The 16,704-nt window shown below is 47.2% G+C and overlaps 5 protein-coding genes across 5 annotated transcripts, besides 1 other annotated feature; 2 read left to right on the top strand and 3 right to left on the bottom strand.

The window, feature by feature from the left end:
- The first annotated feature begins 283 nt into the window (after nt 1-283).
- Nucleotides 284-448: a mobile genetic element.
- Nucleotides 449-757: 309 nt separating this feature from the next.
- On the bottom strand, nt 758-2,411 carry TSTA_032450 (MFS multidrug transporter, putative; the record flags this gene model as incomplete). The annotated part of the gene is made up of 5 exons (XM_002480378.1): nt 758-1,015; nt 1,087-1,201; nt 1,269-1,741; nt 1,790-2,177; nt 2,230-2,411. The coding sequence occupies 5 exons, from the start codon at nt 2,409-2,411 to the stop codon at nt 758-760; spliced, it is 1,416 nt and encodes a 471-aa protein (XP_002480423.1).
- Nucleotides 2,412-3,744: 1,333 nt separating this feature from the next.
- TSTA_032440 (fungal specific transcription factor, putative) lies at nt 3,745-6,147 on the top strand (the record flags this gene model as incomplete). The annotated part of the gene is made up of 4 exons (XM_002480377.1): nt 3,745-3,850; nt 3,910-3,965; nt 3,989-4,514; nt 4,758-6,147. 4 exons carry the CDS (start codon nt 3,745-3,747, stop codon nt 6,005-6,007), a joined length of 1,938 nt encoding a protein of 645 aa, XP_002480422.1. The 3' UTR covers nt 6,008-6,147.
- Nucleotides 6,148-6,216: 69 nt separating this feature from the next.
- Nucleotides 6,217-10,033, bottom strand: TSTA_032430 (uncharacterized protein; the record flags this gene model as incomplete). Its single annotated transcript, XM_002480376.1, has 3 exons — nt 6,217-9,422; nt 9,533-9,745; nt 9,819-10,033. The coding sequence occupies 3 exons, from the start codon at nt 10,031-10,033 to the stop codon at nt 6,473-6,475; spliced, it is 3,378 nt and encodes a 1,125-aa protein (XP_002480421.1). The 3' UTR covers nt 6,217-6,472.
- Nucleotides 10,034-11,227: 1,194 nt separating this feature from the next.
- On the bottom strand, nt 11,228-11,683 carry TSTA_032420 (RNA polymerase II mediator complex subunit Soh1, putative; the record flags this gene model as incomplete). The annotated part of the gene is made up of 2 exons (XM_002480375.1): nt 11,228-11,516; nt 11,625-11,683. 2 exons carry the CDS (start codon nt 11,681-11,683, stop codon nt 11,228-11,230), a joined length of 348 nt encoding a protein of 115 aa, XP_002480420.1.
- Nucleotides 11,684-14,552: 2,869 nt separating this feature from the next.
- On the top strand, nt 14,553-16,694 carry TSTA_032410 (uncharacterized protein; the record flags this gene model as incomplete). The annotated part of the gene is made up of 4 exons (XM_002480374.1): nt 14,553-14,580; nt 14,822-15,060; nt 15,127-15,577; nt 15,633-16,694. The coding sequence occupies 4 exons, from the start codon at nt 14,553-14,555 to the stop codon at nt 16,370-16,372; spliced, it is 1,458 nt and encodes a 485-aa protein (XP_002480419.1). The 3' UTR covers nt 16,373-16,694.
- Nucleotides 16,695-16,704: the final 10 nt, after the last annotated feature.

Below are 16,704 nucleotides of genomic sequence, written 5' to 3'. Positions count from 1 at the left end.
CCACCGATCGATCCGGTGTCCAAGATTTATTTGACACCAACCGAACGGCTGTTTTAAGGAGCTCAATGGCTTCCTTGAAGAAGTACACCTCAGCCTCAACGAACAGAACGGACTGACACCTTACGCGTTGGATTTTCGCAACGGTGCACATGATCATGTACTATAACCAACACATACTCGGAGCGTACAACAAGCCGTACGAAGGGAAGACATCGGATACTTATTCTTGGTGGCCGTCGAAGCCATTTAACGTCTCAATTTGATCAAATATGTACGGAAAATAAATATTATACCAGTGTGTATGCCACCTCATTCCTCGCATCTCTTGCGGCCTCTTGATGCGAGTTGTTTTGCCGTTCTAAAACGACAATATGCACGGCTTATTGAGCAACGCGTTGGCTTGGATTCAATCATATTGATAAATATGACTTTTTTATGGCTTTTTAAAGGCTCGTACAATGGCATATAAAGCTGAAAATATTCTGAATTGCTTCAGACCGACCGGATTAGTGCCATTTGATCCAGATCATGTTTATTGCGAAAAATACACATGAGGCCATAGATCACATGGTACTAAGATGTGTGACTTTGTTAATAGAGGAAACTAGGGCAATGTCAATAATAACCCTACATTCGCCTACCGGCCATATTATCTGATTATTTTTTTTCCCTAGACTCCACTGTCTCTAGATGTGCTAAACTAAATCTATTTTTCTGTAGTAGTTTGTCACCATCTAGGAGTCTCGGCCCAGAGATGTCACATTGGTGCTGGGCTGCGTTCTCTGGTACGAAGCTTTTCTCCATACTTGTAGAAAAGGAGTGGTCCGGGAACAAAAGCAAGAGCGAGGAATCCCAATAACGTGTTTCCCCAACCATGGTTGAGGGTTTGGTACATTTTAGGCCCGGCTAGTGGCAGAAACGTACTTGAAATGAACCGTAAGAAGTTATTTGCACCGAGAGCGGATGCCGCAGCCTCGGAGCCAAAGACGTCGATGAGGTAAAGTTGCGCAGGCATCTGTGTTTCGTTATAAATTGACCTCGAAAGATCTTCAGAAGAGAAGGAATGAAGAGAAATAGGTAACTTACGATAACAAAAAATGCGCCAAAACCTATCAACACTGTGCCAATGATAGGTACAATCCAGTGCACCCTGTAGTATGCTGTCCAGCCATAGATGAACAACCCTAGAGCCACGCAAGGGCTGAACCAGATCATCAATATCAGGCGATACTCCGGCCGCGGTTGTTGTACGCCATCAGTTTTCATACGTGCACCTTGGACCCGGCCATTCACAATGTTGAAGAGGAACATGCTTGCGACGCGCCACTCCTAACCCTAGGTATACTAGTCCAGAGATAGATATGCTGAATCCGTACTGGCCCTCGAAGACATCAGTGAAAGTAGTAAACAAGAGATACATAATCCCAAACACCAGAGTGACGTAGAGGGAGATGACAAGCAGAATGGGTGATTTGACGAGTAGCAATATAGGGTGGACAAGGACTTGAAGTAGGACCTGAGTTGGCGAAAGAGTTGCAGGAGGTTTGGTTTGTATATTGAAACTGTCGGTAGAGGCGTGGAGGTGGGCAAACCTGCGTTGGCGAAGGATTTCTGGGTGTGTTTCTCGCATGATGATGGCTGTTGCTATTCCAAAGAATCCCCCGAGAATAGCGAGTAGCCAAAACTTCCACCGCCAGCCTTTGCCTACTGCGAGGAAGCCTCCAATAACAGGGCCGAGGACCTAGTTTTTAACTATTGTTAGTGCAATACTTCGTGTGGGAACTCTTACTAAGCTCATTGGCCCTGCAAGTGGTCCGATACTGAATAATGACATTGCCGTCGCTCGTTGCTTAATGGTGGTGATATCCGCTATAGTTCCTCCGCCAAGAGCCATGGGTGTGCCACCTGCACATCCAGAGATGAACTGGAAGACCATGAATTGAGCAGGAGTCTGGCTTAGTGCATTACCAATAATAAACGCAACGAAGATGGTATTGGCAGTGTGATAGATTGGCCGACGCCCATACTTTTCACTGAGGGGGGCCATGTGCATCGGCCCAATGGCGACACCTAGCACATACAGAGTGATAGCGAGAGTGCTGACAACAGAAGACGTCATGTTAAGGTCGGTAGCAATTTCGCTTATGCCTGGTGCACACATTGTAGGAGCCATGTTCCTAAATTTCTGTAAGCATATCAACCAAAGGTACTTTGGGGAGAACGACCTACGTTATGAGAGCCAATATTGAAATGACAATAACATGTGCCCATCTCTTATGTCTTGGCCAGTTATGAGGATGACTTGGATTATTTGCTTTAGACCAGGACTCCAGGTTCTCTTTAGACTGACTCTCTTCTTCAGACGAAGACTCAAGCTGTCTTGGAGCGATGCTTTCCGGTTTGAATGCCATTTGTGTGTGACTAGGAAGAACAAACTGCTTTATTCAGGGTGAGCAAAAAATTAAATGATGGATATATAGGGAGTAGAGGAATCTTGAAAGCAACCTATTTATATCACCTATTTATATAATACCTAGTTACCTCCGGAATGATGGTATGGAGGTATACCTATGTCGTTAGGAGATACCTAGGTAGGGTTAGAGCCTGCTGGGTGAGGGAAATTGAACAATACGGAGATAGGAGAACAGGTTTACACTAGATCCATACTTGCCAGACATAGTATTGCTCTAGCTTTCGCTAACTTTAGTTGGTGATATATTATTCAGCATGATTGATGTCCTAGTAACCCGTGTGATCGGACAGTCGGCGGAGGATCGGAAATTTACAGTCAAGCATTCGGAGGTTGAAGTTATTCGCGGGAATTTATAGGTTACACTCTTTACTTGCGGGTCCAGGACATGTGCCCTTAAAAAAAAACGTAGGATGTTAAATAGCTGGTAACAGGAAAGAAAAATACATATGAGAAGTGATATTTGTTATGGAAAATTGTTGCGACTTTGTAGCCATATAACAACCCTAACCCTATGGCTATCAAAAATGGCGACGCTCCTACAGGAACTTTCAAGGTAAAGGAAGAGCATACGTAAGCATGCACCAAATAACATACTATAGCCGTTATTGATAACTTTAAATTTCACGAGAACAACCTATCCTCTAATTACTGTATGGGTACAGAAAAGCGACATGATCACGTGACATTAAAGCCCTAACTGAAGGTATATGTTCTTGCTTACAGTCCGAAAAATACGTGCAAGATCCAAATTCTCAACTGGTCTCATCAAATGTGAAAGGGAAACTTGGGACAAATCCACATCTATAATACCAGGGTGCAAATGGGCACAACAGGTAGTTCTGCAGGGTAGCTTGCCATCCCAGGTTGACACTGTGTGCCTTCTTGAGCGGGAACCCACCCCGTGGAAACGATAGGTTGAGCAATTCTAAGAACTTACTTCTTAAACTTCATTGACACCCCGAAATTGAGCAATATCTAGAATAACGTACCCGCCAAAGGTGGCAGTCTTGTTTTTGATATCGCCAACCCTAATTACTAGTCAGAAAGACCGGTATTACAGTTACAATACCGTATCCAAATACCAAATAACCGTAAGAACGGCTTCCTCCGCGAGCAACTCCGAAACTTGCACCGCCAAGTAAGTTGCTCGTGTAGAGATTGCCTTCAGACCTGATCATCCAGTCCGGCTCTTTCTGGCCCCTTTGGGAATTCTATTTATCCCATAACGTCGACCAGTCATCGAATGCATTCCGTGGCGGAATCACTCACACATGGTCCGGGGAATGGCACTTCCTCGCGTCCATCGCCTCCAGGTCCCCATCCTAGTCGACGCAGAGACAAACCTCAGCTATCCTGTGATGCTTGCCGACGCCGAAAGTAAGTATCTTATCTTTATTATCTGTAATCTCTGATTTGATGTTAACTTTGGCTCACAGATCACGATGCGACCGCCAAAAGCCTTGTTCATTCTGCGCGGGTCGAGGCCAAGTATGTACCTACCCTGATACCCAGAAGAGTTCGGCCCAGTCACAGCCTCGGCGGCCCGACATGCACGATCGTCTTGTGCAGTTGGAAAGTCTTGTTAAATCCTTGATTACCAACTCTCACACTAAAAAGTCCTCTGCTGGAGCATCTTCTGATCCAAGCCCTCGATCAGGGACTGGAGGCGACACTCTAGAGACCCCGACAGATGGCCGCTCAGAATGTGGTAGCATGCACATCAGCAGTTCGGGGTATCGCTACGTTGGAGAGGACCATTGGGCTTCGATTTTAGACCGTATTGCGGATCTGAAAGACCACGTTGACTGGGAAGAGCAACAGAAGCTGGTGGCGAATCCAGAGAATTCCGCATATGAAGAATGGGCAGGAGATAGCTTTAACATTCCCATACGGCGGCCCAAGTCAGGAGGATACGCATTGCTTCTATATGGTGTTGGTCGGCCCGTTTCTCGGGATCAAATTCTCACTGCTCTTCCCCCGAAAGCTTCAGTTGATCGCTATATCTCTCGTTATTTCAACTACCTAGACCTCGTATCATCCTGTGAGGGCACTTCAATTGATTAATAACTATAGTAGTGATACATGGTTACTAACCAGATCAACAGCAATTCACGGACCAAGTTTCCTCCGCCAGGCAAGCGCCACATCTCCTGTTATTTAACTAGTTAAATTTTCAGTCAAGGGGACTAACTTATACAGTACGAGGCATTCTGGAATGACCGATCTAGCGTTCCTATTCTATGGATTGGCCTTCTTTTTAGCATCATCTGCCTGACCTGTATAGTTTCGGAGGCGCCTGGTTTGGATAACGAACATAAATCACTTCAGATAGACCTATATCGAGAGAAGGTCGTGCAGTGCCTGCTCCTGGGAAACTATACTAACTGCGGGCCGTACGTGCTGGAAACAATCATTAACTACGTTTATGCCGAATTCTGTGTACACAGAGATGCTCACAAGGACATTTGGTTCCTGCTTGCGCTCGAAGTCAACCTAGCGATGCGTATGGGCTATCATCGCGACCCTAGCCATTTCCCTGGCATCTCACCCTTTGCAGGAGAGATGCGGTGCAGAGTTTGGGGAATAGTGAAAATGGGAGATATTCTTATTTCGAATCAAATAGGAATGCCACGCATGATCTGTGATTGGAAATGGGATACGGCCGAACCGCGGAATTTGAATGATACGGATTTTGACGAGGATACAGCGGAGCTTCCACCGTCGAGGCATGAAAATGAACACACAATATCCCTCGGTCCCATTGCACGAGGACGTATATTGAAGGCATTGGGAAAGGTGACCGACCTGACGGATTCTATTAAACAGCCAACTTACGCTGAAGTCATGCGTGTGGATGGTATCCTCGAAGAGGCTGCACGGAGTATCCCACAGCCATTACGAATGAAGCCAATAGCGGCAAGTGTGACTGATTCTCCGCAGATAATCATGTCACGTTTGTTTTTAGGCCATTTATTCTACAGGGGAAAGATCATTCTTCACCGACGATTTCTACACATGCACTCTCCCTCTCAAGATAATGATTCTTTTGTCTATTCGAGAAAGGCTTGCATCGAAGCCGCTCTGGGGACCCTAGAGATCCAAAGCGTGCTTGACGAAGAGACATGTCCAGAAGGTCAGCTTCACACAGTACGCTTTCAGGTGACTTCGATTATGAATCATCAATTTCTCACAGCTACAATGATCCTATGCTTTATGTTATATAGTGGCCAGACACAAGGGAGGGATGACGAGATACGAACTGCACTACAAAGATCAAGATCTATCTGGATACGAAGAAGCTCTTTTTCCAAGGAGGCACAAAAGGCCGCTGAAACTGTTAGCATTGTTCTTACCAAAGCCGGAGGGTATCCTGATACATGTACCAATAACTGGATGACGGAGATTGGAGCTATGTCAAATAACCTCGATGAGGGATACGATAATAGTTTCATGGTGAGCTTCAATGGATCGGAAATGTTCACGGGGAGTACATGTATGATCATTATCCTAGTCATGACCTGGAGACCGAGCTGACCATGCTATATAGGCCACCTGTTCGCCCTCCCAGATTTTACGACAAATCCGGCATCGTGCAATCCAGATGGTGAGAATCTAGATATGGACATGGAGAAAACTATAGAAGAGTGGACAGTTATGAACTCAGCGGGATTAGGGTGATTGCAAAGGTCGTAAAATTTGCTAAAAGGCATCGACACTCCTGCGGTTTCAAAGGTATCGATCAGTCCTGACTGACTGATGGTCTGACATATCATTAATAAGAAGATTTCATGTTCCAAGATGGAAGTTGAGTAGTAATCAATATTGACATAAATATAATAAATATCGATAAGTGTAAGAAGGAGAAGTCAAAAAGAGTGAAGGCCAATAAAAGGATGCTGCTATGTATATGCACGATGCGATAGGCAAGGGATGATTACAAAGAAAAAGCTTAAAAGGGGGACTCAAAAAAAAAATCAAAGAATATTATAGAACGATTGATCAGTATGGAGGTCGTCCAATACCACCACTTGTCCTCCGAGTGCCTCCATTCTGATCAACAAAGCTCAAAGTCGTGGTGGTGGTACTGTTATCGCGCGGCAGAACACCATCGAGCAGTTTCTCGATATCCAATCTGACGCTGCTGTTCTCTGTGCCCGCGCCAGCGGATCCTTCTTGCTGCTGTTGCCTCAGGCTAGCGGCTTTGTGGAGACTGGTGGTTGACCGAGTTCGTTTACCGCTTAGTGATCGATTGACTGTTGATCCGTTACTTTTCCCCTTGATGGAGCCGCCGGGTTTTATTTGACCAGGTGATATGACAGAGGACCGGCCGTCGGAGCGTGATGAGCTTTGTCGAGATAAGTCGGTTGAGCTGGTATCGGGGAACCCACCGGGAATGACGAGTCCTGAAGGGAGAGGTGGTACTGGCGGAATGCTATTATTGTCGTAGTTGCTAACGTTTGTCGATGAGTATGAACTCGTGATTGGAGCAGAAGCAGCTTTGGGTGTCTCAGAGCCCTCACGGACGGATTGCGGTCTGCTTTCTAGGTCAAAATCCGACGCGGAAAATGTTCCGCTAAGAAAGCTTTCACTACTTGAAGTGAGGACGCTGCTGTTGCTTGCGTCTAGACGACCTCGTAGCGGACTGGAGCGACGGACGTTGGAGTTTCCGGTCACTGTCAGCATTCTCTTCAGGTCGTTAACTCGGATAGTCGAGTCTCTGCTTGATATTCCAGAAGCACCATCTGCTGCCTGATTACCGGAGTAACGATAGCCCTGAGAACTCGACGAGCTGCCTGGTACCGGCCCTGTGGTGTTCTGATTGTTTCGGTTGAGACTAGTAGGCGAACCCCCATCATTGGAAATATAGCCGTTCGGATAATGACTCACATAACTTCGCCTTGCAGAGGTACCGTTTCTTGATCCGGCCACAGATGAGGCCCGCGCCTTCTCCTGCTCCAGGACTGCTATAGAGGCTTCTTTGGACCAGGTAGAAAGCATGTCTTCTTTGACATCGACGGGTAGAGTTGCTGGAGTCTGAGCACTGTTAAAATACCCGTATCCAGTACTTTGAGAGGCAACATGCTTCCCGGGTGAGCCAGGAGGACTTTGAGGAGCGGCAAGAGCTGCATTGTAAGCTTCCTCAATGTGCTTAACGAGGTCTTCCACAGCAGTAAACGGTCGCAAAGGCTCTTGGAGATCCGGCCTGCTGAGGCTTCCGGTGGCCGATGATGGAATTTGATTCATAGGAAGAGGCGGATACTGAACCATCTCAAGCCATGCATTGTTCTTCTGTCGTCTAGATATCTCAGCGGATATTGCAGAACCGAGCCTGGAAGAGCTGAAAGTAAATCTTTCAGTCAGTGCGGCCAAGTAGCCATAAACTAAACTTCCAATATGGACCTGAGATGTAACTGTAGCGAACGATTCACTCTGCAGTTTCAAGACCATAGGAAGTCCAAAACGCACAGCATTGACACCTAATTTCTCGACCATTTGAACGAGCACTATATAAGCCACCAATATGTCTTCCTGGTTATCTGCATATTCGACAGCCGTCTCGTAGAGCGACAGATGCAAAAGCTGAAGGAAAACAGAAGACGCATGAGTGTATGTCTTATCAACTGCTGCCGAGGATGTATTCCGTTTATAACCTTCATGTTCACGTTTGGATTGAGCCCGGGAAAGTCTGTTGTTCGAGTCTACAACCTTGAGATCGATCTTGGTGGTCTCGAGTTCAAGCCAAGATATAAATGCATCGGCGTATGCGTTACGCACATGACGATCGGATTCACGCAGAAGCCAATGCGTTCCTTCCCATACCTGCAGACCAACTCTGTTTCGCGACTCAATTTCTGGGCCTGTTGTGGTTTTCCTCTGGTTGGCGACCCCAAGAATATCTTTGACGGCCTCAAGGGCCACTATCCGTGAAACTGTTGAATAGAAATAATTCTCTGCCTGTCGTTCGCCAGTCAAGATGGATATATTGTTCGTTGATGCGTTGGGCTCACTAATTATCTTTGACAATGTGCCTGCTGTGATATCTGGAGGGGCTAGCGGGCGAATACGCCTCAAAAGGGTAAGAACCATATCAGAAATCTGATCGGCATAGTAGTTATGCGTGGCGAGGTCAGCAATACATTGCTTTAGCAGTGAGACCAGCTTCACATGTTCACCAGTAATAGTAGTCTCTTGCTGAGTCGTATCGTTTGTGTTAGAATCTCTGCGTATCGCTGAATCGCCTTGGCTAGGCTGACTCGATGGCGAAGGAGCTTGGAGCAAACGTAGTATGTGCTGGACGAATCCCACCAAAACATCAATCACACTCAACCCAATCATATTCACCGGCGATTTCAACAGTGAGTCAATCAATGAAGCCATAACTATCTGTTGATCAACAGGCTGGCCGTCAGCAGATATTCCTCGTAATATTTCAACAGCCGTGAAAAGAACGATGAACCGATCTTGAACGGGACACCATTTCGTGATAATGTCCATCAAGGAATTGGCCCATTTGCCATAGTCTTGTGGCGCTGTCTCAGACTTGTGGTCTCCATCCTTATCCACAATGAAGTTTAACACTAGGCCTGCTGCTGTTCGTATCTGTGGACGATTGCTGCTAACAACGAATATCTGTTCTAAGCATTTGATCGCAAGGAGTCGAACCTCCAACTCCGCTGCTTTGTCTGCATCAGCTGTAGTGCCGGAAGCTTCGGCTACGTTTCCGTCTGTAGTATCCACAGTCTGCACGGTCACTGTACTTGCACGGCGACGTCTAATCTGCTCAGGAACAGATTTTTCATTGTTCTGTGCTGTTCGGTGTAATGAATCCAAAAGCTCTTCACCGCCGTCATACACATTCTCCAAGATGACTGGCACGATACAGGCAAGCTGCTTTCCGCCATCGGCGTTGAGACCTTCCGAGCTGACATACTCTTTATAGCCTTCAAGCCTATGTTCTTCCAGCGCAATCTAACGGGGAGACTGGTCGCGGCCGGTCTAGACGAGATGGCCGGTTTCGAGGAAGCAAATTCGGCGTAAGTCCGGATTATGTACTCGTACTGCGTTGCATACCGTTGTTCGGCAGCTAGAACTGCGAGATCTTGGTGACTGCAAAATGTCTCGAATGTTTGTAGGGTTTCTTCTACCATCGCAATGTCATGAGACCGGAGAACTATTTCAAGAACATTCAATACCGAATGTCCATAGAGCGGTAATTCACGGGGTAGCTTCTCTACGAGAGCCGAAAGGATTTGAAGAATCACTTGGACATTCCTACAATTGCCAGAGCAGTTAGTTTCATCCAGGCGATAAGACAACTGCATACAATCGATTGGACCACTCTTACCCAATTCGTCTCCTTGACACGTCCCGCGCAGCCTTCTTCTCCAAGAAAGCGCCCACTTTTTGCAGTTTGCTTCGACGCGTACTAGCGTAGTACAGTAGGTAGGAAAGTTCACTTCCATTTGGTTTCACATCGAGGACGCCTTTTTGATAGCGTGGAAAGCATTTGAGGATGAGCACTTGGTGCTTTGGGCGCACTTTTTGACGCACGGATTCCATGATGATGATGCTGTCGCTGTGTACCGATACACGAAGCTGTAGCGACGTCGCCGCAATTGATTTTCCCTCGGGATGGATGCGTCGGTATGAAGGAAATACCTCCTAGCGACTAAGAAGAATGAGGGGTTTATATATCGCAGGAAACGAACTGCATCTGGCTCTCATCAAGGTTGTTCGAGGGACGTAGGGGATCTGAAATCTCGGATAAGATGGGAAGGGGCAATGCCCAACTTTTCCTCCGGAGTTTAGCCACTTCTTATGGATACGGCAACCAGATGCGGCAGCAAACGCTTGGAAATCTCAACAGAAAACTATAGAGTAATCTAAAAGACTCATGATGGAGGAGACCGGACTGGACGGATGTTGTAGAAGTGACTAACTTGTCGAAGTTGCAAGTGGTGCTGAACCGTTCGGGCGGAAATGACGGCGTGGGTTGGCTTGCGCTGCTCTGATTGGCGGTAGCTTTAATCCGCTACATTAACAAGATAACGAGATCTATATAATACACGTATACACAATTACTCTCTATGATCAGACACGAGCAGGAGTGAAAGAAGAACGAACATCGCTGATTTCTTTACTCGGTCTCCGGTACAAGTGTATGTAGTAGTTGAACCAGCAGTGATACTTCCTGAGTCCTGACCAACTATGAGATGCCGTTGTGCATGAGCGAGTGGGTGGACATTCCGATCTATCCATGACCGCTAAATACAGGGACCTCCAGATTGTGTGAAACGCACAATCATACTAGACTCTACTTGTGTCTATTAGTATGCAATAAGCACAGACACTGAATCAGAGATGCACATTGCTCTGGAATCGTTGGTGGGGTTTGTGGTGGGAAACACCAAAGAAAGCTCCCTCGGTGACACGTGCAGCCAGTAATAATCAGTGCTGATGCAGCCGAATAAGCCAGAAAGTTGTTGGGGAAGTAGTCAAGAACGAGATCGTCCGAAAATATTGTTCGTAGCGGAGAAGATGGATGCTTTACGGACTGGTCTCTGGTGTATGTATGTACTTGTGATCCATCCCGAGAAAAGGCATTAATTGTCGTAATCTGACCGCCCCTTCATAACCTTTTTGAGTCCAATACGAATTGAGATGTGATCTCGACGAGGGCGTCGAATTGACGAATGTCATTTCTGTAAACAGCGGGACTCGTTGAATGCCCCTCAGTTACCCCGGACGTGCTGATCACGGTGCCTGTACTTCATTATGTCGTTCGACCGATCCCTCGTTTTCCGCAGCGGTGGAAGCGCCCTGTACATGATCCCCTCCGGCTAGCAAGCTCTCAATGACCTGAGGCCGAATGATATCTCGCCGAAACGAATCTTCCTGCAGCAGTCGAAGCGCTCTCAGCGTCGCACCGGGGTGTGTCAGGAACTGGGCGTACTCAGGGGTCTTCCAGTAAGAGTAGAGGTAGGCAAGGTATGCTTGAAAGGCACGCGCTTCTTTTCCCGAGGCAGATGATGAGGCTTCGTCGCTGGCATCATCGTCACCTTTTTCGTCCACTGTCGACGTACCGAGCAGATTTGGGAAGGTGATTGCAAGGTGAGAGAGGTAGTATGGATTCGCAAGTGATAAAACGAACTCGAGTTCTAAAGTAAAGCGGGGGTTCGTGAGCGACGGCGGGGGTGGTTGATTGTCCATGCTGATGTAGGTCAGTTCTTGAATGGGATCTTGTCTTTTTATCAAAACAGTCGTAGTACGACTGAGGTGTAACCACCTCAGGTGTGGTCGCTTTCGAGAGTCAGGATAAACTCCAGGATGCTGAATGCTCTCTGTTCATAGAGTTGAGTGTTTGTATCACGAAAGGAGTACAAAGGGCAGCTTGTTTGCATTGTTTGTATCTATTCGGAACATTGATTTCGCGCTCCGTGCACATATCTCCGTCCCGAGCGTCGCATAACTTCTAGTTACAGTCTACAAGCATAACCATGAACAACACCAATGCATGTGCCTGACACCACTAAAAGCGCAAGCAATGAGAAGGAACTGACTATTTGCTGACCGCTTAAACTGCGTATTTGTGCCACTCTGTTCTCATGTTGTCTATCGCAACACAAGCTGACGTCAATATCTCAGCTGGCCATTATCTATTGATTATTTGAGTTCCTCAAGCATTTCAAATCGGATAGTGACTTCGGCTTCGGGTCATTTTGTTCAACTTATGTTGCGGGCCTTGACATATTGGCGGTCTCGAATGGTCTCACAAGCCCTGCAAGGGGCTGTTTCTAAATCAGTCATTGGCGTCCCAGGCTAGTTGAGTACGCCCATTGTTCAGAAATCAAGGAATAAGCATAGTGCATGGCCCATGCTACGTACGCACAAGTGTACGATACTCAGCATTTGGACTGTTATGTCTCAGCCAAGTAGTATCGTCCTATAGGGCACCGAGTTCTTTGACGTCACGAACATTCTTCACTCCAGCCACTCGATCTTGGATCTTTCTTGAGGTATATAGATAAGGGGCCATTCAGTAAGGTAACAACAACCCCATGCAGATAAGCATCACGACGTCGTTATCCCTGGACCGCTATGCAGGCCATCGCATACTTGATGTCGTAATTTCAAATCGCCATCACTCCCTCATCACAAGGAACGGAGTCACTCAGATCTGGCTCTGCCACGAGGACGGCCGTGGCGTCCCAGGTAACACACAACGGAATGTGATTGCTAGGCAAGGTTTGTCCGAATTTAATCAATTGGTGATCTTCGACCTAGACCTACGTATCATTAGAATAAGCAAGCATATCCGGAGAAATGTCGTCACCGGCGTCGTGAGATACGTGCGAGGTTGCATGCATCTGTGTGGTATCCCTGTCAAAAATCAACGTAAGAGTCTTAGACTGAGTGAAACGTCCATTCAGGTAGAATTTCCGAGGGCCTGGCGCCGAACTAAATATCGTTCGCAGCATTGTGCAATTAATTTAGCGTATCAACAATCAAGATGTTAGGGTTCAGTTCATTTAGCAACTTAGTCAGGATTGTTAGCTCACACAGAGTGAGAGAGAACGGCCACATGCAGAATGAAAAAGTACCGACGTCGCTGAAATTTCCCCACGGCGCCACGTAGCCCCCTCTTCTTTTACCTTAAAGGGGCTTTACACTAGCCTGGAACAGAAAGAGAGAGCTCATTCGACCCGCATTATCGCCTGGGGCCGTGCCTGAGGGGGAAATTAGAAACTCAGAAATCTAAGTGGAAAGATGACCTCGACGAAATGGTGCAGGGACTCGTTTATTCGATGAGATTCAAGGGAAAAAAAGGATAAGCATCCATTCGCCAGGGAGACCTCTTATCAGGACTTGGAGAAGGGCGATTCCTTTTGCAATCATGTTAGGGTCGCCATGTCTCTGGTCTGCGACAACCCAGGTTGATTCAACTGCCTGAGCGAAGATGCCAAGATGCCGGACGGTCTGTCTTGGATAGAATAGCGTGAACTGTGGCTGGAGGACGGACTCGGTCTGTACATAGTCTAGCTCTGTTGCTGTAATCCCGTCTAGAGTGAGTATATGATGCTCTGTGCAGTGTCGAGTTGGCTCTGTAAATTCTGAGAGGGTAGAGTGTAGAGTGTAGAGTGTACTCCGTCCGTACGGTAACCACGGGACTTCCTTCCCCACTGCGACCCGAACTGGACCTTGTACTCCTGATCCCATCTTCACCTCGATTTACCTGAAAAGAAGAACCCTACCCCTTATTGAGAGACTATCCTAGGGGCGACTGCCGGAGTTCTGTGCGCTGGCTTACTCATCGAGCCTAATTTCTTCCTCGTCCCTTCTCTGTTCTTCTTCTAGACTTCTACAATTTTATCTTTGGGGCCTGTGATCTCTCAACAGACCGGAATCAATACGTGCTACAGAGCAACTTGCACACCGATATCCAACCTCTCAGTGAACCCAGCAACTACATATCATCGATTGGTTACTCGCTACATGCCGTGCTAGCAATCCTGCGGCGATCGTCTGATTGCGAATCCACTTATCTCTCCGCTTAGAAGACCGCAGCCAACAGGGGCCAGCGAATTCCAGAGGATATCTGAGCCTTTGTCTGCCTTTAATCTTCTGTCCGTTGCTACAACCCTACAATAATCAAACCAAACGCTCTCTGTACAACAAGATTCTTTCGCGAAGTCCTTTTGCGGTTAGCCACCGTGTTTATCGTCCATGTATACCAGTTATAACGAGAACTACCGTACGTACTCGCATTTCTGAAACCTCCTGAGCACGTCGGCAGTGGCAATCGTTCCTAGACATTTCAGAAAGTGTCCACTTCGTCCAGCCCAAATAATATCCGTTTCATTTCGCTGTTTTGCCGCCAGTACCTCTGCGCCAAAACGTCCGTCGTCGCGCTCCTTGATCATTCCAATTTTGCTTGCGACAACTTTTCGCCATCTGCAAATCATCTTTGTTTCCGTATCTCGCAGTCCAATCGTACTATCGGACTGCAACCATATCCCATCCAATTCTGATACACAAAGGTCGACGCTATTGTTCGAATCTCAAACAAAGCGCGCCCACCATGTCGCTCGCTCCGCTCTCCGTGCCTGGTAAGTCGAGAAATCTTGTTTTTTTTTGCACCAACCGTTTGCTTGGTATCTGCGCTTTGAACGAATCGCCGTTCGACGTTTGATTCTTTGATTGCAATGCTTTAACTCTGGCCCGTCGTACGACTATTCATTCAATCATTCCTCCATCTACCTATCTTCATATCCACTGCAGTCAAAACAAGCGACGAATAGTATTTGTCACATAGCATTGCTCACGTGTTGACCTTGTTTCTACTTACAGAGCACAAACCCGCGCAGCTCAGTATTAATCTGGGTTCCAATAACCCATTTCGCAATCGTGCCGTGTCTCCTTCTAGCACCTCTCCTGTTCCCGCTGGCACACGATCAGAACGACCTCGCTCTACAAACCCTTTCTTGGACAATACTGAAATGATGTCGCCTCAATCTACTTCTACGGGGGCTATTCTATCGCCTAGGAGTGAGAAGCATTCGTATATGGGCAACACTGCCGAACTTTTTGTAAGTCTTGATGATGGAAACTCGGTCATATCGAAGGCAAAGTCAGCTGACTGACTGTATTACTAGGAGAACCTTGCACTTGACTCTGCTTCAAAGGAACGTCGACCTGCACCCCCTCCTCCAGATAAGTCATCTTCGTCCAGGCCTCCTGCACCGCGGCCATCGGCTTCCCGACCGCGACCAGAGATTCGAGATCGTGAGAGACCCAGAGATCCTTCCAAGGACAAGAGGCGAGATGAGGACCCGTTTGACATCTTTGCCGACCCCCCAAAGAAGAAAGAATCTTCTCGTCCCCCACGGCCACGAGAGGGACGTCCTCGCCCTCGTCGCAACTCTGAATCCTCAATTATGGAGAGACCAAAGGGTTTAGATCCAGAAGATGAAAGACGTCGACGCGAAAGACGACACCGTGAGCGCGAACGTGAGCGCGATGGGAAATCTCGCTCTAAGCGCCCGCCCGGCTATAAACTGGACGTAATCGACAAGCTGGACGTGACCTCTATTTTCGGCACAGGATGTAAGTCTTGTTGTTTATCTTCTTTTACTCTACGGATAACTGACGTTTCGATTAGTGTTCCACCATGATGGTCCTTTTGACGCATGCAATCCTCATCGCAACCGAAAGGGGTCACGACAAGCTCCAATGCAAGCATTTCCCAAGGACTCCAAGAACATGGCTCTCGGCGGCGCTGGTCCGAATAACTCCCGTCTCAATCTAGAGCTAATCCATGGTCACACCGCTGAAGGATATTTGGATTATGCTACGATTGGCTCCAAGAAAGATGAGACATTTGATTCGGCTCGTGCTGAGGTTATTCATGGTGCTGAGAGCATGGGCCTCGGTACAAGTACCTTCTTAGAGGGTACGCCTGCTAGCCGTGCCGCGATTCAACGACGCCAAAGCGAGAGTGATCAACAACCACCGACCGGTGGACTTCAGCGCACCAAGAGCTTGGCACAGAAATTCAAGGGTATTAACCGAAATGGGACCATGAGGGTTACATCTCCAGATTCCACTCAAAGAAGCCCAGTTAGTGCGGGGGCCACCAGTTCCGACCGGGCCCAAGAGAGGAATCCATTCTTTCAAGATTATGATGATGCTTATGATGCAAAGGGAAGCAGGATCGAAGAATCACGTGTTTCGGGACGGAATCGAGCATCTAGCAGCCCCAGACGAGCGGCTGGTTTGGAGAGGAAAACCACGAACGGATCGATGGGTGCAGAGGAGAATAAACAGAATGGAGGCGGCTTCATGAACCGCATGAAGAGTTTGAGACGACCGCGACCGGAACGAAGAGTACCTTCTGAATAGAGATCGTTCCGTTGTTTTATATTATTCTCTTGGGGATTTTGGTGGAAAAGCATGCATTGACCACGACCCGAGTTGCTTATTCTCAGCTATTTTCATTCAAATTGGAAGCATTTCATGGAGATACTTTGACTGGTTCGTGGTCACTATTCAGATTTATTGCAATGTCTTTTAATCATCTTCTCTTATTATGCAGGCGCACAGTCAGGGTATGTTATCTGCGCGATTATATTCTCCTCATATTAGATGTCTTAGCGAGCCATTATTTGTTCCATATTGGTATAGTTTAGGTAGTTCAGTTAATGGAGTGGGCATGCTTGTTAGCGATATTGCAT

This window comes from Talaromyces stipitatus, genomic scaffold, assembly GCF_000003125.1.
Source record: "Talaromyces stipitatus ATCC 10500 scf_1105507295541 genomic scaffold, whole genome shotgun sequence".
Taxonomy (NCBI): domain Eukaryota; kingdom Fungi; phylum Ascomycota; class Eurotiomycetes; order Eurotiales; family Trichocomaceae; genus Talaromyces; species Talaromyces stipitatus.
Note: the sequence above shows the minus strand (reverse complement) of the source record. Positions and strands in the feature narration are given on the sequence as shown.